General features: G+C 40.9%; 1 protein-coding gene across 5 annotated transcripts in view; it reads right to left on the bottom strand.

Moving 5' to 3' along the window:
* The window catches only part of raly (RALY heterogeneous nuclear ribonucleoprotein), a 261,998-nt gene that overhangs the window by 37,459 nt on the left and 201,692 nt on the right, over positions 1 to 22,847 (bottom strand). For all 5 annotated transcript variants that reach the window (XM_051948089.1, XM_051948091.1, XM_051948092.1 and 2 more), the window contains exon 5: positions 15,959 to 16,116. In XM_051948089.1, the coding sequence (XP_051804049.1) occupies positions 15,959 to 16,116 (158 nt within the window). The remainder of the gene's footprint in view (positions 1 to 15,958; positions 16,117 to 22,847) is intronic.

The following is a 22,847-nucleotide window of genomic DNA, read 5'->3' as shown; positions in this document are numbered from 1 at the left end:
CACCAAGTCAGCAAAACTTAACGCCACTGGTCATCGCTGGGTTGCAGAGCTGGCAGACTACAGATTCAATTTGAAGTACAGACCTGGAACAGCCAACAGAGATGCTGACTTTCTGTCTTGCAGACCCAAGCCCATAGAAGCCATCATACGAGAGTGCACAGAGGAATGTGAACCGGAGGTCATGGACAGCATTGGAAAAGCCCTCCAGAGCAGCCAAACGGGTGAAATTAACTGGATTTCTCCTATAACCTGTAATGTGGATGTCTTGACACAGGATGGCGCTGTGGTTCCACCAATCCAGCCCTTCTCCATCCAGGCCCATAGAAGCCATCATACGAGAGTGCACAGAGGAATGTGAACCGGAGGTCATGGACAGCATTGGAAAAGCCCTCCAGAGCAGCCAAACGGGTGAAATTAACTGGATTTCTCCTATAACCTGTAATGTGGATGTCTTGACACAGGATGGCGCTGTGGTTCCACCAATCCAGCCCTTCTCCATCCAGGACATCAAGGCTGAACAGAACACTGATCCAGTAATCCAGAGAGTCTCCAACCTGAAGGGGAAATGCACCTACCTGAACTACAGAGACAAAACAGCTGAAAGTGAACAAGTAAGAGTACTTTTCAGAGAGTGGCCAAAACTACATCTGGATGAAGATGGACTTCTGTGGAGAAAAACAAGTAACAGGAGGCAACTGGTGGTGCCAGAGTCCATGAAGCCACTGGTGTACAAGTACCTCCATGAGGAGATGGGACATTTAGACATTTAGTTGCTCTGGTCCGAGGACGCTTCTTTTGGCCAAAAATGAGACAGGAGATGGAGCACTACATCACACGAGTCTGCACATGCATCAAGAGGAAAAAATCCAACAGAGTTATAAGAACGCAACTCCGAAGCATCAAGATGACCATCTCTTCATGCCACCAAGTCCTGTTCCCCAGCAACTCAACCCCGCTGCTAAGAATTCCAGCCCAGAGTACCCACACCAAGACAGCCTGAGCTGAGAACTGCACCTGTGGAGAGAGATGAAGTGGTCATCTCAGAGTCTGATCCTGAGCCAGAAGCCTCCTCATCTGACTCCTCAGAGGGGCAATTCCATGATGAGAAGGACACAGGAGAAAAAAATAAAACTTTAACTTTCAACTAGAGAACAATTGAGATGGTTAGTTATAATGTTAAGGGTCATGGATTTACTAAGTTTGGTTTGTTTTTGTGTCACTACCCCACTCTTCCACAAGTGGAGTCAAAAATGACCCCAATTAAAATCAATGCGTTTTTGCAAAACTGTGTTGTTATTCTTCGAAATCATGAGGCCAATTGCATTTTTATTAATTTTTTTCATTAATTTTAAGAAATTGCAGATTTTGTATCACTAACCCACCCTTTCACAAGTGGGGTCAAAAATGACCCCAATTTAAGTCAATGCATTTTTGCATTAAACTAAAGACATTTCTCTCATTTTAGTTAAAGATGATTTACTTTGTTCAAACAAACAAAAGGGTAATTTCAGAAAACTATTGTTTTATTGTTTACTTGAGACAATAATAATAATAACACTAATAATTTAATTTTTCTCTATTTTGTCATGTATTTTCTACTGAGTCAAATCCACTCAACTTCAGTTTGATTGATATTATCTCAAGTAAACAATAAAAAAAAAGTTTTCTGAAAATTTATCAAAACGGATTTATCTGTTTTTGCAAATGAACTCTTCAAGTACACCTGCAAACACCAGACGCAGTGGTGGTCCATGGTGCTTAGGTATAACATGATTGATGTCATTGCTCTGAATGTCTATTCATTTTTCAGTGTACAGCACCCTGAATTTCACACAGGCAGCACCAATGGATGACAACATTTCCTCACAGGGTTGTCAAAGGAGCTTGTGACACCTCACATGAAAAGTCCACTGGAAGATATCCCAACCCTACCAACCTACATGACTGAAGCAATGGGAAGGTGTGGAGTGACAAAAACTGCTGCGATCCAGCCAGAGGAAAGAAGCACACAGGGCCAGCAGAAGAGAAAGAGGTGCCGGTTATGTTCAAGAAACAAAGATCGCAAAGCCACTGATCACTGCTGGAAATGCAGTACCCCTGTGTGCAATGGTCACAGTCAGAAGCATGTAGTTTGTGAGAAGTGCGCTCAGTGAGAGGAGATGTTTGTATGTGTGCACATATGTGGACAGTGTTATGGTCTCCAGACCTGTTGAATGTCGTTTGTTCATCCTCCAGGGACGCACACACACACATGTTTTGACAACTGATTTATTAATTGTTAAGTAATACATGTGAATGAAAAGTGCAAAATGTAAATGTTAAAAATGAAATTACTCTTTTGTTTGAACAAAGTAAATCATCTTTAACTAAAATGAGAGAAATGTCTTTAGTCTAATGCAAAAATACATTGATTTTAATTGGGGTCATTTTTGACCCCACTTGTGGAAGAGTGTAGGTATTAGGTTGTGCATCCAAGGGTTAAGTAGAATTATAATGACACAGTAGTCAACAAAAGTTTCAGTTGAAAGTTTTCTACACCCCTAGTTTAGCCCTTACATGCACCTGTTTTTTATATTTAGGAGAAAGATTTGATCTTTGTTGACCAATCTAACTCTGGACCTGCCTCACCAACCTGTGTTGACACCAGCCCTCAACAGGTAGAGCACTTTCTTTATTTTTCACTTCACTGCAGTCATTGCTATACTGTTTTTATGGTAACAGTTTGCCTAAAGCTGTTTCATCTAAGTTGTTATTTGCATGCCCAAATGCAGGAACATGAGGTTGAATGTCCTATTTGCAAGAAAGCCTTTTCTGCCTCAGATGTGGAGGTTCATGGAAGTTTTTGTGGACACAGGTAATTGTTTATCATCATCTACATTTTTCCCCTACTCTGTAGATGCGGTAGTACGTTAGTAGTTTGTATTTTTCATGGGAAATGTTGCTGTTATTACCTATGTCTAGTAAGCACACTAATTTTAACAGCATAATATCGCCAGCTCTCCCTCCATGGCCTTACCGGCTCCTTTCCATGACATTTTTACTTCCTCCTCTATATGCTCTTCTCCGTTGCTTCTCAGTTTCCAAACTTCATGTTCTTTTTGTTGTGTCATATTTTCGGTCGGTCAGCCATGTTGTTCACATCACATGACCTCACATTAATGACTTCCTTTATTGTTGCAGTCCCGAGGACAGAGCCTGTGAAGGGGACACATCTCAGGCTGATTTAGATTGTATTTCATGGTAATATTATTATTAATATTATTATAAATAAAATGTTTTTATATGTGCTCGAAAATACATGTTGGAATATCTGGCTTCTATCGAGATTTTTTGTATTGTTACAGTGTGCAGGATGTCATTGAGTGGGCCAGATCTCAGGTGGACTCCAACAAGACCTTTGAATTATGTGTGTCTCGGGAGAATGTGGTGGAAAGGGAGCTGAAGATGTGGAAATGTCAAAAAAAATGGCAGTCCAGCTCATCTCCTAAAAATCACTTTCCTGGGTGAGGCGGAGGTCGACACAGGGGCCCTGAGGAAGGAATTTCTGTCTGGTAAGTACTGGACATTTGTGAGTAGTTTTGTCACAGGGTAGACATCAAATGAAGAATCATTACTTTCACCTTTTTTGTTTCCTTGATGGCTTTGATGTTTTGTTTTGATCAATTCTCAACTGAGGTGTCTTCTATAAACAGGCTTCAAAAAGCTTAATCATTTAATAGTCACATGATTTGAATAATCAGACACTTCTCTGTACTTGTTTTGATTGTCTCCAATATTTGACTTGCTTTGCTTTGTTTTGTATTGTAGCTATGGTGGTTGGGATTGAAAAAAAGACTATTTGAAGGTGAAGGAAAGGGAAAGATGCCCAAATACTCCCTAAATGACCTGGATGATGACCTCTTCAGGTACATGTACATAATATGTATGATTCTGATCGTGAAGCAGAACTGAGACTTCCCTTTGTACTTACTGTATGTTGATAAAACCATTCTCTTCATGTTTGTAGGGCTACAGAGGAAATCTTTGCCATTAGTCTAGCACAAGGAGGACCAGAACCACAGTTCCTCCAAAAGTGGTGTTATGACACTGTCGTTTCTGGCAATCCTATATCTGATGACGATGTCCATGACACAACCTACTCACCACTGATTCGAGAGGTAAGTAGAAATTTTAGAATTTTTTTTTTTTTACCATATGTTGTACCCATTCCAAATTTCATACTGTCTTTAAGTGCTTCACACAAACTACTTTATATTGAAAATAATAAATGTACAATTTACTGTCTTTAGATTCAAATGGCAGAAGACATGACAGCTCACATCCAGGATATAACGGACTGTGGCTACACAGGCAAAATAGATGTGGAGCACAAAGACAAAATACTGAGGTATGTCCATTGTCATGATATAAGTCTGATATGATATGATTTGATATGATATGATATGATATGATATGATATGATATGATATGGGGGGTGCAAATGCAGACATAGTCAGTGTGACATGGAATTACCATTACCAGCATAATTACCTCCGCCAGGAGGTTATGTAATCATCGGAGTTTGTTTGTCTGTCTGTCTGTCTGTTTGTCTGTTAACAGCGTAACTCAAAAAGTTATGGACGGATTTTCACCAATTTTTTACAGAATGCCCGGAAGAGCAAAAGTAACAATCGATTAGATTTTGGAGGTGATCCGGATCACCGTCTGGATCCAGGATTTTTTTTGAAGGACTCTGTACAATTGAGAGATGGCCGTCAGGTTTTTCTAGTTGAAGATATTTTCTTCTTCAAGGGTGATTCGACTTCACGTGAAAACCAAACACATTCCCATGCTCCAACAGCTATCTGAGGGCCTGAAAGTGTATGACCTCCTCAAAGTGATACAGAAAAGGCCAGAAATCTGTCGCAGCCTCTTCTTTGCAGGAGAAAATGATATGGTATCCCATTGCGCAGTAAAGCTTCTACATTTTTACAGAACATACTACATGGTATTTTCGTTGTTGTTGCTGTTATTTGTAGGTGGACGCCCTTTACGTCACGTCCCATCTGGCCCCAAAGATGAGCACAAGTGGATCGAGTAAGCAAGTTAAGGAGTCAAAAATCTTGGAGCACTTTCAGGACTTTCTTCTGGAACTTGAAGGTATGTACAACCATTCAAGTTTACGGAAGTAGCGGTAGAATGCCACGTCAACCTCCATCTGGATTATATCAGGATTCATTTTAAAAGTTTGGTTATCACCTACCAGGCCATTCATGGACAGGTTCCCCACAAACATTTTCTTACTCTTTAAATATTTACCTTTTATACATCCCATTTTTTGTTCTTGTTTACTCAGCATAACTGTCTTTGATTAGAGGATAGTCCAAATATGTTTACGTTTTATCTAGTAGTGTAGTGTAGAATAAGTAAAAATCACATTTACCACAAATATGTTCCTTAAGGCCTGCTGTTAACAAATAGTTGCATCAAACCAACCCAGATTGCTGAGAAAAACTGAGCATTACACCACATAGTTTGCATATAAATGACTGTACAGATTTTCAATTATGTAAGCTTTTTGTCTCTTTTCAAGATGCACACCGTGATGACTGCACTGAAGAGACCCTGACGGTATCCTCGGTCATGCAGTGGATAACGGGTCAAGCCCACAAACATCTGCTTTTGGCTGAGCAGGATAAATTCCAAATCACTGTGATATTCGATCATTGCTGCATGAATGACAATACACAGTGACAATATACAGTGTTTGTTATCCAACTGTCAGTGCTTGCACTGACACTGTTACATTCCCAGTAGCCCACATCAATGACTATGACTCCTTCAAGACACTCCTGCAAACTGCCATTAAGTGTGGTGCAGGATTTTATAGAGTGTGATGTCTTTTACGGGTTGAGCTACATGTGATGATGGACTTGTAATGGGGAAAGTAGACCCTTGATTTTCGACATTTTTGCAAATGGCTGTTTTAGCGTTATGCAACTTGTTTTAGAAGGTGTAGTACTTTTATGTTCTCACTGTTCTTTAATTCATAGTGCCCACTGACCATCCACTGGTACTGTTAATTCTAAAATAGCATGAGCAACTTGCTTCCATTTAAGATGTCCAGCCTCCCTCCACTCACATATGTCATTGTTCATGTTGAAAATATTTGCAGACAACTGGGTTGGAATGTGCAACACTGGTTGAGGTTAAAATAAAACAACCGAAAAGAAATCATGTACTTGACTGCTTCTTCCAGTTGAAAAATACACTTTTATTGTTTACACAAGACGCTGTCACTGTCCAAGTGCTATTTCGAGGGCACACAAGTAGATGTCCCGACCAAAAGAGCAGGACTCTGTTGTTGGGTTTACTCATTGCTGCAGTGTAACAAGTCTTTCTTGTGACAGTGGGCACTGTATGTCTGGAGAAGCCCTGAGCCCGTTAGCAGGACAGTGCAGTATGTCAAAGTAGTGCCTGATAACGCATTGAAGGATTACTTTAATACTCAACATGCCGAACCAGGCCAGCAGCAACAGGACAGCACACCATCTGCTGCATCCAAACAGCAAGAGGCCGTGTCGGGCAGGCAGCAGGAGGCGGCTGTCGGCGGCGGCAGCCCCAAACAACAGCCGCCACCACCTTCTCAAAGCAAGCCCATTGATGTGGCCAAAGCCGAGACATGCAATTTCCTAAACGCTATCTTTCTCTTCTTGTTCAGGGAACTCCAAGACACCCCAGTCGTCAGACACTGGCTCACCCATTAAATTAAAGTGGAATGTGGAGGAGCTCCTGCACCGGGTCTGCGCGCGCATACCTTGTGTTAGTAAACACTGCAAGGGGTCTATACCTCCGCCAGGTCTGGTTCTGGCACTGGTGCCTGCATCAGCCCAATGTTCCAAAGCTGATTTGGTGAAAGATTTCCTTCAGTTCGCAATGGATGACAGTTCCAGCTTTCTGTGAAATGCTGCAGGTCAGCTTTCAGTCTTGGGATGAAGATATAGCCCACACAGAAGAGGTGAATAGCGTTGGACAGGTCAATAAATCCCTCTTCCTCCTAACTGTGGAGCAGATTGTAGTACTGACATGTGACAGTCCACACGTCTCTCCACAGGCGTTCGATCCTAGAAACAAGCGATGATAGAGATGAGACAAAACTATGTAAGGCTTTGCACTGGATTAAAGACAGAAAAATTACTGTGGGAAGTTAATGTTTAGAGATAGTTATGGTCATTTGTAAAGGACCACCCCTCTAATATTTCCTTTATGGCATTGAAGTACTTCATTTATAATTTCTTTAAATTAGTTCCTGAGCTCTAAGTGCCTACAAAGCAGTCTATGCTACAAAGACATACAGCAGAAGCAGAGTGTAGCAACTCTGTTTTGCCACAAGAGGAAGAAACCCTTATGTGAGCGCATCAGCGTTAGTAGAGAGCGTACAGTGTTTTAAGAATACGCCATGAAGACACTGATGACTGAATGAATGAGTGACGATGTGCTGCAACATCTTTGATTTACAGTAAACAAAGAAAATCTACACCCTGAGTCATCATTGTTATTCAAGTGTGAACACTATTAAAGATTATTAGATTAGGTATAATTTTTTAAACAACGACCATAAGTTTCCTTCTTAAAGGAGAACTCCGCCCAAAAGTCATGTCAGCCTCCACAGCTTAGGGACACTGAATGCTAATACTGGAAAAAATCTGAGGAGAATCTGCTCAGCTATTTCGCTGCTAACCGCACTTCATTGCCACTATGCAATGAAGCGATGGGGGATGATATTCTCTAACCGCGAGTGTGGCCTCTACTATATTCAAAATATCACAATACATGCTTCAGAACATCCAGCAGGTCTTTACCTCATGAACCTGAGCAATGACGAACACCACAAAAGAGAGAAGGAGCAGCATTACAGCTGTTTCTCTGACATGCTTCACTGACCATTCTGTTTACTTTCACTTTTCTTCTCCCAGACACAGCTGTAATCCCGCTCTTTCTCTCTTTTGTGGACTTCGTCATTGCTCAGATTCATGAGGTAAAGACCTGGTGGATGTCCTGAAGCATGTATTGTGATATTTTGAACACAGTAGAGGACACACTCGCGGTTAGAGAATATCGTCCCCCATCGCTTCATTGCATAGTGGCAATGAAGTGTGGTTAACAGCGGTTAGCAGTGAAATAGCTGAGCAGATTCTCCTCATGGCCAGAGTTCTCCTTTAAATTGAGGGACAAAGTAAAACTGGCTTTAGAATTTTTTTTGGCAAATTTGGTGTTTTTTCCTACCCCCAACATTCTGGTTTATGGATCTTAACTGTAACCGGTTACCTCTGGTTGTGGACACTTTTTCCAGCAATAAAGCTACCACGACCGGTTCCTCGTACACTAAACATGCATCTTGCAATGTCTAGGTTTTCCACCCCCTGATCACCTTGTACTCTGGAAGACAGAAAAGATAGGACATTTATATTTCAATGTGATGTTAATTTTTGAAATGAATATTCCTAACCATTCACTTCATTGGCGCTGCACGGACCTCCGATTGTATCCGTAAACACACAGTGACGAGTGGATCAGCAGCTTCCACAGAAAATGCGACCAGCGAGCGGTGGCACTCGGCAGCTACGAGCGGAGCCGCCAGCTCATCTGCATTTTCAACGGAGTCTCCATTCAAGCAAAGTTCGATGGCATGTGTCATAGCAACCTCAATGTTTGTTGTTGTTGTTGTAGTCTGAACAGAGCCATATCCGATTAGAACACTTGCTAATGTACTCAAGAATTCCAATTACCTAAATTATGGACTTTTTAAAAAATCATTACTACTACTACTAGCACAGTGTTGGCAACATGTTGTTACATTTCTTCTGTCATACTGCACTTACCTTGATGGCCATTCAAATTTCCCAACTCCATCCATGAAGAATTAGAAAGCTGTCTCTGCTTTGTTGTTCCTGCCGCATCCAGATAGAAGATCTGTAACAAAGTGTTAGAAGTGGTTTGTGTAGTTGTTCATAACAATAAGTGGTCAGCAAGGATATGCAAGCAATCCTTACCTTCCCTGAGAAGCCATCAATTGCTCCATAAATCACAATGTTGTACCTATCAAAAAGTTGATTGTTAGTCCACACTGATTGCAAGTGGGTGACATTAATTTTTTACAAGTTCAGTACACAAAAACACACCGGATCAACTTGTGATTTGTGTCAATGTAGACAAGTGACAGAGGAGCAGGAACGGAGTATGTCCGCCTTGCAATGCAGTTCAACTGGATCATCCGAGCTACTACTCCTGCACCATCCACATGCTGCAAGGAACTTTTCACTCTTCTCCATTGAATCCAGTAATCCATAGATCTAAGGGCTCCTTTCACTAGCCTGTAGCCAGCATGGAGCAACCTTGCTTTTATTGACCTAACCTTTAGATCTACAATTTCATCGGGAATGTCTGAATACCCCGCTCTGACAGAGAGGTTGTGTTCTTGCATTCCTCTGTATAGAGTGGATCTTGAAATGCCACGGAGGTTCACCAGAGATGTCAGTGGTAACTTTGTACCAAGAAGATTCTGTAGCATTTGTCTGTCTCTGTTGAGGCGGGGTCGCTCCACACTTCCACTCCATTCAACAGATGCCACATCATCAAACAGTGGACGAACCGTGCGGTGTGATAATTGCTGACAACATGAGACAGCTGCTGCCCATGGTCCACCACAGACTCAGGGACATCAAGATAGGCTGCCCCAGCTTGAAGAAATTGCAACTCCTGTGTGCACACCAAATACAGATAATAGAAATCAATAGGATCTCTGCTGATTACAGAAGTCAGTCTGTCCCTGACTCTGGACAGAAGCTGGTGTCGTGTTGATTCCTGCAACCAGAAAGAGAAATATTAAATTAAAGTAACAGTTATTTATAACTTAAAAGGGATGATGGCATCAACTACACATACAAGCACTTCTTATTATTATAGGATAAGATAAAACTTTTCTCACACTGGGGAAAATTGTGCGTTACCAAAGCTCAGATCCATACAACGTAAGGAGAAACAGCAATTCAAAGCAGATGAAGAAGAGTAGTAAAATCTACATTATGTCAAGAAACATAAAAATCAGATGCTCTAGAGTTAAGGCAATGTATTTTGCCAACATTTGCCAATGTAATGTGAGCCTGCGGATCAAAAGCATATAGTGTCAGATGATTCCGGTCCTGCTCAAGCTCTGCAAACTATTACCACCACAATGAAAATACATGTAAGTGCATAACGCATAGCTAGCCGCATACCTGGACTTGTGATCTCGCAGCTTGGTTACTCATTCTTGTGCTCGATTATCGACTATGCCCTAAAAAGGAAAGTGAAGCATATTGAGTCATAATAGCGGTATTTTTATATCATTACATGAAATATATCAGCACCGAGCAAACGCTTTTGTTTACATTGCTGCCGACTGCTAAAAGCGTCAATGGGCATGCGCAAAAAGAGTGGGTACCTCATCGTTTTCGCATCAACTCCAGTTTGCAGGGCATATTTAGGAAAACCTTCATATATTTATCCCTTTACAAAAATATCTGTTAGGGAGGGTGAAATATCTGTGTTAGTGCGACTAACAGGCCCAGTCTGACAGAAAAATGTGCAATAGGAAAAGATCCATACTCACGTGGCTGGTTTATGTGCCCCCCGCACCCCACCCTCGGAATCTCAGTTCCAGGGCTGACTTCCACCATCAGGCTGCCATGCGCTGGAAACTGGCCCCGCAATTTGTCAATAAAGTTTCACAGTCAACTGTAGCAGGGCTACTGTTTTGTAGGAATGGTGATCCCGCGATTGCATGTTGCAATCACAGCCTTGCGTTGTATCTGCCTCATATGCTCCCTACCCTCACTGGACATGTCACCGGCTACCCTGCTCAAGCCGGGACAAGCCGAGACAACAATGCTATCAGCGTGCATGCACTATCCGGGCCTTATAATTATTGTTGTTACAAATGTACTGCTGATTGTAGCCTAAAATATTTAGCATAATTAATTTGTGCGCAACCGGCTACCAACTTACCTAGCGCGGAAGCAGCCAGCAACAGCACAGAGGGGAGCGGAGATGACTGACGGTGAAGCAAGGTCAAACCGACCAATAGGAACTCTTGTCTCTTCCACCAGTGTTGGCCCCGCCCATTTGGTTCAGTCAGATTCGCAAGCAAAACTTTAGAATTCGCAACCAAAACTTTTGAGCTTGCAAGCAAAACTTTAGAATTCACAACCAAAACCTTTGAACTTGCAAGCAAAACCTTTGAACTTGCAAGCAAAAAATATTATTTTTGATTGAAGTTAAGTCAATATTTTCTCAAATTATTATATTTTCATTTGCAACCTTTTCTGTTTTGATCTCAAAAAAATTGGGGGCGGTGGTTGCCACTTACATTTTTTTGGTCTCAGATCTGTTCTATTTGATTGATCTTTTATTTTTTGATTGCAACTTTATGTTTTTTGGTCTCGACTCTTTTTTTTGATTGCAAAACCTGTTTTGATTGATTGAATAATAAAGAAACAAAATTCTCTCCATAGATTACCTTCACAAAAATATGGTTACTACACACTTACATATTATTTCCGCAGCTTTACATATTGTTTCTTTTACTGAAAGTCCGACCTATGGGCGTCACATACTCAGTCCACTTTGACCAAATAGTGTAAAACTTGTCCCTTTGAGTCCTGACGGTAAAAGAAAGCTTTTCAATGGTATAGATTTCTTGAATTGTGCTAATCCAGTCTTCAATTGTCGGCGGATCTGGCTTTAACCACTTCCTTGTGACAGCTTTCTTACTTGCTGCCAATAGTATCCAGAGCAACCGTTGATCCTTGTTTCTCTAATCTATTACATTCACATTGCCCAAATACACATTTTCAAAGTTACAGGGTATTTTACTGCCAAATACATAATTAATATGCGCACATACCTGTGTCCAATACAATGTTATCACCGAACAATCCCAAAAAATGTGGAAATGATTAGCCCCTGAGGACCCACAGGATCTCCAGCATGAGATCACTACAACCCTGATGTCTCTTTTGAATAGGTGTAGTAAAAAATCTGGTTAGGTTCTTCCAACAAAACTCTCGCCGGCGCTATCCGTGCAGGATAATAATATTCCCGAAGGCAGGAAAGGGCTATTCCCCCTTTCTCTTTTGTTAATTGCATTGTCTGATATTTTATCCTTGCTCTTTTATTTTGCGAAATATATTTTGCCTTGATTGCATTTTTGTTCATATAGCATTTTATAGTATTTTACAAATAAAAATACAGAATACAATACATATTTACAGCTATGTGTGCTGCTCTGGAATGCGCCTCCCAATAAAAAGTTGTTCTGCTCCTTTGTACATCCCACTTTCGCATGAAATAGTCCGTTTTTGTAAATTCTTATCAATATCGCCAAATCAATTGATTCAGTGTTGAAAAGCAATAACAGTTTTGCAACCTGATTTGGAGTCAACCACGAGATCATTACTGAAGTTGGGCACACCCTCAGAGTCTGTGTTTCTTTCAATCCTAAAGGTACTGGATTCTACTGAATTTGAATCCATTCGTATTTGATGCAAATTGTTTGTCAATGATTGCCTGATTTCCTGGCAGTCAGAATCTCACCAAATTCTGGGTTTCCTTCATTGAGATGCTTTGTCAGGTCTTGAAGGCAGCTGCTATCAGCTGTTGCTTGTTTATTGGTCTTTCTGCATATAGTTTTTTCTTCAGTGAATGAAAAAAAATACATGCTTAGTTGGGACTATTTAATAACAAAATCCATTTAATAACATTTCATTTCTTTGCCTTATAAAATTCTTGGGTTGCTTTGACAGTATGTTTTGTGTCATTGGTCATTTATGCTGTGAAGCATGTCCTGACAGCTTTTATTTGCATTTGAGTGAGGCTGAGCAGAACATAGAGCTTTACAAACCTTCTCAGGGCAAGCACATCATCAAGGAACGCCACTATTGCCAGCCATGCCTCAGCACCGCCTCCACCATGTTACAGATATGTGCTACACTTTGTATTAGGAGTCCTTCCTTTACTTCCACATCTTCCTTTCTTTCATCTGTATTTCATCTTGTTCCACAACTAGACACTTTCTTTGGGGTTTTTTTTGTTTGTTTTTTTTTACATGTTTTCTAGTAAAGTCTAAAATGACCATTCTGTCTTTGAGTGTTAGTAGTACTTTGTATCTTGGGCTTACCCTCTGTATTTACATTTATAAAGTCTTCTCTTAGACTTTCTCTGTAAACTTGAACCTGCATCCTCAAGAATGTCCATGGTTTGGCTAAATGTAGTGAAGGGTTTCCTCTTAACCAAGGAAAAACCTCTGTGGATCATCCACTTCGGCTGTCTTTCTTGGTCTTACAGCTATGTTGGTGTTGCTGACCTCTCCATTATTTCTTTTTTAAGCAACCCAACCTCCACAAAATTACATTCCTCTGCAACTAAACTGCACTCTCAAATTAATTTTGAAGAAATTTTTCTGTGAGATTACATTTGTTTAAAACATATCACAACTATACATTCCTAATCAACTTACCTTTGCCATTTATTTTATTGCTTTCTCCTTTGTCTTTCATTTGCCTTTCTGGGTTGCAAGACCAGCCTTGCAACCCTCATTCAAGGTCATTAAACCTGTGCTTGGCACTAGTGCTTGAAATACAGCGGATGAGTGTTCAAGCCCCTCCACCCACGTCGACCTGATGGCAAGAAACAACATTTGTCCAGGATGGTGAGGGTCCTTTCAAGCAGGCCTCTCTCAACTATCCAGATCCTGGGTAGTCGAAAGGGGCTTATCACTGGAGAATGCTGGTAGATCTGGAACAAAAGCTTTGCTTCCCACCTGAGATTTCATCCACCAACCTGCGACCAGACCTAGTGCTGTGGTCAGCTTCTATTAGACACCTCTACATCATTGAGCTCAGAGTGCCCTGGAAGAGTTCAGTAGAGAAGGCCTATGAGAACATGAAGCTGAGATGTATGGAACTCACCACTAATGCAAAACAACGAGGCTGTAAATACATCACACCTGACCATTAAAGTGCTAATCAGTTAAATGTCTAATTATTTTGAGTGAAAAAGGGGGAACTTAAAAATGACTGTAATCCTGTCATGCAATGTAAAAAATATTGCCTTTAAAGCTAAAAATGTACACTTCAGTCTCATCTTGACACAACTGACTTGACATTTGGCAGGGCTTTTGGTTACATGGTGACTATTTACAGGAGGAAGCACAAACTGTCAGCTCTTTGTTGTGAGCTTTCCAAAAAAAAGTGTTACTCAAAAAAAAACTTGTGTTTGTTTCATTTTGATAATACTTTACCAAGCCATTGGAAATGCGAGTTTGATGAGTAAACAGAAACACATTCAAATCAGTGACTTAAAAACTGCCTTATGAGCAACTCAGCAGAAAAAAGAAAGAACAAAAACAAAAAAACTGCTATTGGGAAAGAGAAGTTGAGGTCCAAGTCAAATGTGTAAAGAGCTGATGGGGCGTCAACATATCGCCTCAGATCCACAGTCAGAACACGATTTGAATTGAATGATTTTGTTACGATCCCACTCCAGCTCTTCTTTCGCCTTTTTTCCTTTTTCCATCATCACTCCCCATTTTCACCTCCCTACTTGTCTTGTTGCCTCTGTCTCCCTCTGTCTGTCATCCTTCCCTCCTGTCTCTCTCCCCCTCTGGCTCTGCCAGCTGATTGCTGCATGGGCATCAGCTGCAGGCAATCAGTCCAACTCCATTCACCTGGTCCCCTCCTCTGCTACTTAAGCTCTGCCCTGTCCCTCAGTCTTTGCTGGATCATTGTTGGACATACATGTCGTCTCTGTCTCCGCTCCCCCGTTTTCCCTACCCCTCTGGACTGCATCGGTTTTGGACTTCTCAGCGTTTTCCCCTTATAGATTTCCCCTTTGACTCAGTTAGTTGGATGGACGTCAGTTTGTTTTCACCAACTGTTATTAGTTTTCCCCATGTGTGAGTACCTTCCCTTAGTTCAGTTGTTTTTTCAGTTGCTTGGTTTTTTGCTTTGCTACCACAGTCCGGTTTTTAGTTACATTGTAGTTTGATTTTGCTTTACTAAAATCCCTATTTCTTTAACACCTGTTGCCTGTCTGTTGTGTCTGTGCTTGGGTTCTAAACGCCTCCATTTCCTAACAGATTAATGAGCAAAATGCAAAAATAATGTTATAACAGTCACCCTAATGTTTGAACTTTCTGCTGACATATAAACACAAGACTTTAAAAATAGATGAAGGGAAGATTTGGGTCAGAAGGTTGGAGTTGGAGTGACTCAGAAAATTATGGGAGAAGAATTATGAGAAGAGGAAGGGAATCATGCAGACACAAAGACTTTGATGGTATGATGGCCTACATCATGATGGTTTACATCACAAAATGGAATATATACCAATAGGATTTGTATGTTATAAAATGTATACAAACATACACTATTTAGATTCAGTTTCTAACAACTTTAGATTGGCCTCTGATGCTTTAATGCTGTTCGTGTCCCAGTCCATACTGTGGTTGTTCCTTTTGCAAGGGGTATGTGATGGATGATTTTAAGTTTTCATGTTCAGCTGTGGGCTGCACAGTGGTATAGTGCTTGGCACTTTCGCTTTGCAGCAAGAAGATCCCCGGTTCAAAAAGCAAACAAAAAAAGACAAAACAAATTTCATTTGATTTGGCTTTCTCTAGCATTATACAGGAAATGCTTTTGCCAGCACTCATTCAATTTGGTGACGAAGAAAATCTGCTGATTTGATTTTGCTTTTCTGTTTTACAAATATTTTACAGTGTACTTTGCAGATACGCACGTTATAGTGCTCTGGCACTGTGTACGTCAAATTCTTTATCTTCTATGGTGTCTTGTAAACCCTTATGTGCTGATTATTGCATGCATGATACTACAATACAAACTCCATTCAGTAAATCTTTACAACTAGACAAGTTGAAACTCACATTTCTCTTTGTTGCTGGTGGGGAGGACAGAGGAATTCTGTCCCAACAATTTGACCGGCAGAGATTTTACCCGTCGCACCAGGGGCATCGCCACTCGTTGACGTTTGACTGGTACCACTAGAGGGACTGGGGATACCCTGCCACAATACTCAAACAACCTGAGAGGAGGGCAGGGGAAGGGAGGAGAATCAGAGAAAAGAAAAAAAAAAGGAGAGGGTTGAATAGGTGTGAAACAAGGACAAGACAAGAAAAATTTGGGAAATTCTGAGAAGCAAAGAGGGAGGAAAGAAAATAAGAGATGGTGAAAGAACAAAGGCGCAGGATATGACAATTAAGGAGAGGATTAAGAGAAGGGGTAACAGGAGGGAGCTAAGGAGAAATAAGTGAAACAAAAGTCATCATTTATTCACCAATAAAAGTGATTTTCAAAGTGATATTTACATTTCTTTGAATCTGTGACAAGTATGTTTTGAAAGAAGTGCACTGCTGCATTTTTGTTGTTCATTTTCATTAACACAAGATATTTTGAAAACTAATATATCTGCAGCATCAAAAAGTGTTATTATGCAAGATATGGCTGGGAATTTACAGTTTTTAGAATTTTGTCTCTGTGCTCTGCTAGAGTGGATTTCAAATGAAGCATTCAGAGTGCGATAGGCATAAAACATGAAACGGTTATGATCCTTTCTTCCGCCCCTATTGTCCTCCTTCCTCCTTGTCTCTCCTTCCTGTTTCATATGTCTCTCTTGCATCTCTCTCCCTCTTGTTTCTATCAGTTTGTGTCTCTTGGTCTCTGCATCTGTCTGTCTGCCTCCGTTGTCTCACTCACCTGCCTGCACTTTGCTGATTGCAGTGATGTACATCACCTGTTTTCTACCTCACCTCCAACTATTTAAGCCAGTGGTCACCAACCTGTTTATGCCCAAGATCCCTGACCTCTGCCTTGGCAACAGGCAAGATCTACCTATTGAAGCGTTGAGAGAAAAATACTTTCCAGACTGTTAAAAAGTGAGGCTTTTTATTGAGCCTAATTTTAATTAATGAAATTACCCACACTTAATTTTAAGTGGAACATAAAATAAAATGTTTTTACCATATGAAATGAAGAAAAGGTACTAGTACCAATGAATGCTGTGTTTATCAGCTGAAGTTACAACACAAAACTGACATTATTCTCAGACAGTGCAACTACTACAAAATAGAATTATTTTTGTATTATTAAACATGAAAAAGGGAAAGAAGATTTGAGCAGACTGGATGAAATGCTTTGTTTAACAACTGAAGTCACAAGACAACACTGTCACTATTTTCAAGAGTCAAGACAGTGCAATGTAAAATAGAAATGTTAATAACCATATGAAAAAATATATATATATATTTGCAGTGAGCAGACTGGATGAACTAGCAATGACTGCTGAGTTTATCAACTGAAGTTACAACACAACACTGACAATGTTCTCAGACAGTGCACCTTCTAGTAAAATAATTATTATGAAATAAAGAAAAAATGTTTTGTTTTGTTTTTGTCATTCAGCAGACTGGATGAACTAGCAATGACTGCTGTTTTTATCAACTGAAGTTACAACACAACACTGACAATATTCTCAGACAGTGCACCTCTAGTAAAATAATTATTATGAAATAAAGAAAAAATGTTTTGTTTTGTCATTCAGCAGACTGGATGAACTAGCAATGACTGCTGTTTTTTTTTTTTAATCAGCTGAAGGTACAACAGTACAAGTCAATGTGATGGCTATGACTGAACACTGTCTAAAAGAGCCTTATAGTTAGGCTCATAAGCACAGACAGCCAGTCTGAGGCAGTCAGTGAGGTGTCTGTCTGTAAGCCGACTCCTGTGCTTTGATTTGATTATTTTCATCTGTGAAAATGCCATTTCACAAAGGTAAGTTGAACCAAAGTAGGCACTCACTTTTGCTGCACATGCACTGAGGAGAGGAAACTTCTCTCTGCAGACAAGTCTCCAAAAGTCACTGTCCCTTGATCTGGCTTTTAGCTCTATGTCATTTTGCAGATCAATTATCTCCATGTCCACTCCATGTACAAGACCAAATGCTTTCTGGAATTTGGCTGCAACATCATCTGTATCAATAGGCAGGAATGGGTTTGAGACAAATGCAGCAACATCTTCCATGACATCTAACTCACCAAAACGTCGACTGAACTCTGCTGCCAGTTTCTCCAGGTGTGCACAGTACTGCTCAGGGTGAAAATCATAGTTGTCTCTGATGGACATTGACATTTTCTCCAGGTTGGTGAAGTGTGTCAGCACTCCTCTCTTTAGGTGTGTGGTCCAGACACTGAGTTTGGCCTTGGATGCCTTCACTGCACTTATCATCTGGGGCAGGTTTCTGTCTTTTCCCTGGAGCTCATTGTTGAGTGAGTTCAGTTTTGCTGTTAGGTCTGTTAGAAACCCCAGGTCCAGCAGCCAGGCATCATCTGAGAGCTCCTCATGCTCCTCATTCCTTTCACACAGAAACATCTTTATCTCAGGCAGCAAGTCAACAAATTGCTGCAACACTTTGCCGCGACTCAACCATCGCACGTCAGCATGCAGAAGCAGGTCTCCATACGCGGACTCCAGCTCATCCAACAACGCCTTGAATAAGCGATGCTGAAGCGCCTTTGCTCGGATCGAGTTTACCACTTTGGCCACCAGTTTCATTACGTGAGAAAAGTCCACAACTTTCCCAGCCAGAGCCTGCTGATGAATCACACAGTGATAATTCATGAAGACAGGAAAATCCTGATCGTTACGGCACAGAGCTATAAAACCAGAGCGCACACCGCACATCGCCGGGGCTCCATCAGTGGTGATTCCCACCAGTTTGTGAATAGGGATGTTATTTTCACGGACATAGTTCTTAAATACGTTGTAGATATCCTCACCTCTCGCTCTCTGTTTCAAATGGAGAAGAGTGAGGAAGTCCTCCTTTGTTGTGAAATCCGGAAAAGCCATCCTGACAAATACAACAAGCTGAGCTGTGTCCATAACATCCAGCGATTCATCAAACTGCAGTGAAAAATATTCACAGAGCGACAAGTCCTTCAGCACCTGTTGATCAACGTCCTCTGACAGTAACTCGACCCTTCGTGTCACTGTTGCAGGACCAAGTGGTACAGCACGGATCGCGGCCTTTATGTCCTCTGTTTTTTAAGTCGCTGCAAACTGTCTCTGCTGTAACGACCATGGCTTCCTTAAATAAATCCCCGTCTGTAAAGGGCTTCTTGTGTTTAGCCAAAAGGTGGCTAACACGAAACAATGCTTCAGTTGCAGCCTTGTTTTGTGAAGCAGGTTTCGTGAAAAGCGTCTGCTGAGCCTTCAGCTCCGCTTTTAGCTCTTGAACTTTTTTAGCTCGAAGTCCGCTCTTCAGTGGGTAACTGTCTTTGAATTTCTGGTGGTTAGTGTTGTGATGCCGTTCCAAATTCCCTCGCTTCGCCAGTGCTTGTGCCTGGTGGCACAATATACACACACACCTGTCTTTCACCAAAGTAAAAACGAATTCCTCCTCCCATTCCGGATTAAAATAGTATTTTGCCTTCTTTCGTGGTCGATCCTCCGCCATGCTGGAAAACAGCAAAGTCCTAGGATACGCTATCACCATGGTAACGGCGTAGCGCAATGATTGTACCTCACTCACAAGTACACCTGCTAAACTGAGGAGGAAGAGGAGGGAAGGGAAAAAGCTGTGCCCAAAGCATATAGAGGCGCTTACAAAACCGAACACTAATAGCCTACTAAGATAAATCAAATCAAACTTTATTTATAGAGCACTTTTTCATACAATTAAAATGCAGCACAAAGTGCTATACATGTTAAAAACAGTCCCCTCCCCCCGCCCCATCTCCAACCCCAACACATACACACCACACACAACACACACAACACACACACACACACACACACAGATGAAGTAATCTTAAAAGCGCGTGGCTGAGTACAGAGGAGCCAGGTCAGTAAACGCTAGGGGGCCGACTGCACAGGGCCCCGCCTACAGCACAGGGCCAGATGCCTCTGCCCGGGCATGCCCCGCCGTAAGGACAGTGAGGGGCCCACACAGCAAAACAGTCCTGTAGACCCCCGACTTGGCCAAGAAGATGCCAGCCACAAAACGGAGACATCCTAACCAGGGCCAATTGCAGCCCCCAGTGCAGCCGGCCCCCACTGAGGAAACACTGGAGATATGTAATAAAAACGTAAAACTACAAAGTCTAAGAACATAAAACTTAATAAATAAGTAAAGTTAAATAAAAAATGAAATAAAATATAAAGTACTAACAAATGGCTAAAATATCATTTAAAAGTAATAAAATAAAAATAAGTAAAGAGAGGGCAACGATTCATAAATAAATAAAATAAAATTAAAATATTAATAAAAATAAGACATTAGTTAAAAGCCAAATTAAATAGGTGGGTCTTGAGCCTGCTTTTAAAAATATGAACATTCTCTGCGGCCCTCAGGTCCTCTGGCAGGCTGTTCCACAGACGGGGGCCATAGTGCTGGAAAGATGCCTCACCGTAAGTCCGTGTTCTAGCTTTGGGAATCATTAAGAGGCCTGTGCCAGAGGACCTCAGGGTCCGCGAGGGTTCATATGGTAAAAGCAATTCTGAGAGATAAGAAGGTCCAAGACCCCTAAGACATTTAAAAACCATTAAAAGGACCTTGAAATCAATCCTAAAACACACAGGGAGCCAATGCAGTGATTTTAAAACCGGTGTAATATGTGCCTGCCTTCTGGTCTTCGTCAGCACACGTGCCGTGGAGTTCTGTAGCAGTTGTAAACTTGAAATGTTTCTTTTTGGAAGACCAGAAAGCAGGGCATTACAATATTCAATACGACTGGAGATAAAAGCATGCATCAGCGTCTCTGTGTTTGCCCGGGAGAGAAAGGGGCGGACTCTGGCGATGTTCTTTAAATGATAAAACCCTGTTTTCATTACATTTTTAATATGTGGAATAAAGTTGAGCTCAGAGTCAAAAATGACGCCCAGATTTTTCACCTGATTGGATGGAATTAAAGACAGGGTTTGGAATTTTGATAAAAGTTTCTCTCCCTGAGCCTTAGGATCAATAATTAAAACCTCAGTCTTGCCCTGGTTGAGCTGTAGGAAATTTTCTGCCATCCAGGATTTGATGTCTAAAATACAGTTAAAAAGGGCATCAATCGGCCCTGTGTCATCAGGAGACATGGAGATGTACAGCTGTGTATCATCAGCGTAGCTGTGGAATGTGACACCATGCCTCCTGATGACGTCTCCCAATGGAAGCATATATAGGTTAAAAAGTATGGGGCCTAAAATTGAGTCTTGGGGAACACCACATTTTATTTCATGGATCCCTGAAGAGCATGTGTCCAGACTTACAAGGAATTTTCGATCTGTGAGATAAGAACTGAACCATTGAAAGGCAGTACCAGAGAGGCCTACTAGGTGTCTTAGTCTATTTAAAAGAATCATGTGATCTACTGTATCAAAAGCAGCACTTAGATCCAGCAGCACAAGGACTGTAAGCTTGTGTGAGTCCAGGTTCCACCTAAAATCATTAACAATTTTCAGTAGAGCAGTCTCTGTACTGTGGTTCGTCCTAAATCCAGATTGAAATTTCTCAAGAATAGAATGGTGATTTAAAAAATCGTTCAACTGAATAAAAACAAGTTTTTCTAAAATTTTGCTTAAAAATGGTAAGTTGGACACTGGCCTGTAGTTATTAAGAACATTAGGATCCAAATTGTTCTTCTTCAGAAGGGGTCTCACTACTGCTGTTTTAAGAGGGAACAATTCACTATATTTAAAAGCTCGACTTCAAGGAATCCATAAAGTGTTTTAAAAAGTGATGTGGGAATTGGGTCTAAAAGGCAGGTTGTTGGTTTTACTTGGGAGAAAACTCTACCAAGCATCTCAGCATCAACCAGTGCAAAACTGTCCAGTGTTTCCTCAGGTAAAAACAAGCTTTCTACTGTATTAGAAACAGTATTCTGATTAGATAAAATAGAGGATCTTATAAAATCAATTTTACCCCTGAAGTGGTCTGCAAAGGCTTCACAAAGAGAGTCCGAGGGAGTGATTTGGTGTTTGTTAAAATCTGGGTTGATTAAAAGATCAATGGTGTTGAAGAGGATTTTAGGGTTATTTTTTTGAGCAGTAATTATGTTCGTAAAGTCCATTGTTCTTGCGTGCCTGAGAGCACTGTTGTACATTTTTAGTTGCTCACGGTATATCTGATAGTGAACTGTTATCTTATTTTTTCTTCAGCTACTCTGCAATTTCTTTTCAATCTTCTGATGTCTTCGTTTCTCCACGGGGGTGAGCCCTTAGGCAACACTTTCTTTGTGGTCAGTGGAGCAACAACATCAATAGTTTTTTCTAATTTATTAATAAAATGTTCAACGATAAAATCACAGGACGCAGGTGAAGGAGCTGGAGGATGCTTATCCAAGGTTTCGATAAAATTTGCAGCCACTTCTGAAGTAAAATAGCGTTTCCTGACAGTTCGCACCGAGGTCTCCCATTGAATAAAACTGGTGATATTAAAAAACACACAGTAATGGTCCGACACAGCCAAGTCAACAACAGAGGACACACTGGCTGACAGGCCATAGCTGAGGACTAAATCGAGTGTGTGTCCTCCTTTGTGACTTGGCTGTGACATGCTGATTAAAATCCAAGCAACTCAGTAAATTTAAAAACTCTTTTGCCATAGAATCAGATGGATTGTCTATGTGTATGTTAAAATCACCAGATATAATGATAAAATTGTAAGTGGCATGGATAATAGATAAAAATTCAGAAAATTCACTGATAAAAACAGAATCATATTTTGGAGGTCTGTAAACAGTGATACAAAGAATTGATGGGCTGTTAAAAACAATA

Source organism: Acanthochromis polyacanthus, chromosome 5 (genome assembly GCF_021347895.1).
Source record: "Acanthochromis polyacanthus isolate Apoly-LR-REF ecotype Palm Island chromosome 5, KAUST_Apoly_ChrSc, whole genome shotgun sequence".
Lineage (NCBI taxonomy): Eukaryota > Metazoa > Chordata > Actinopteri > Pomacentridae > Acanthochromis > Acanthochromis polyacanthus.
This window is presented reverse-complemented; position numbering and strand designations above follow the sequence as displayed.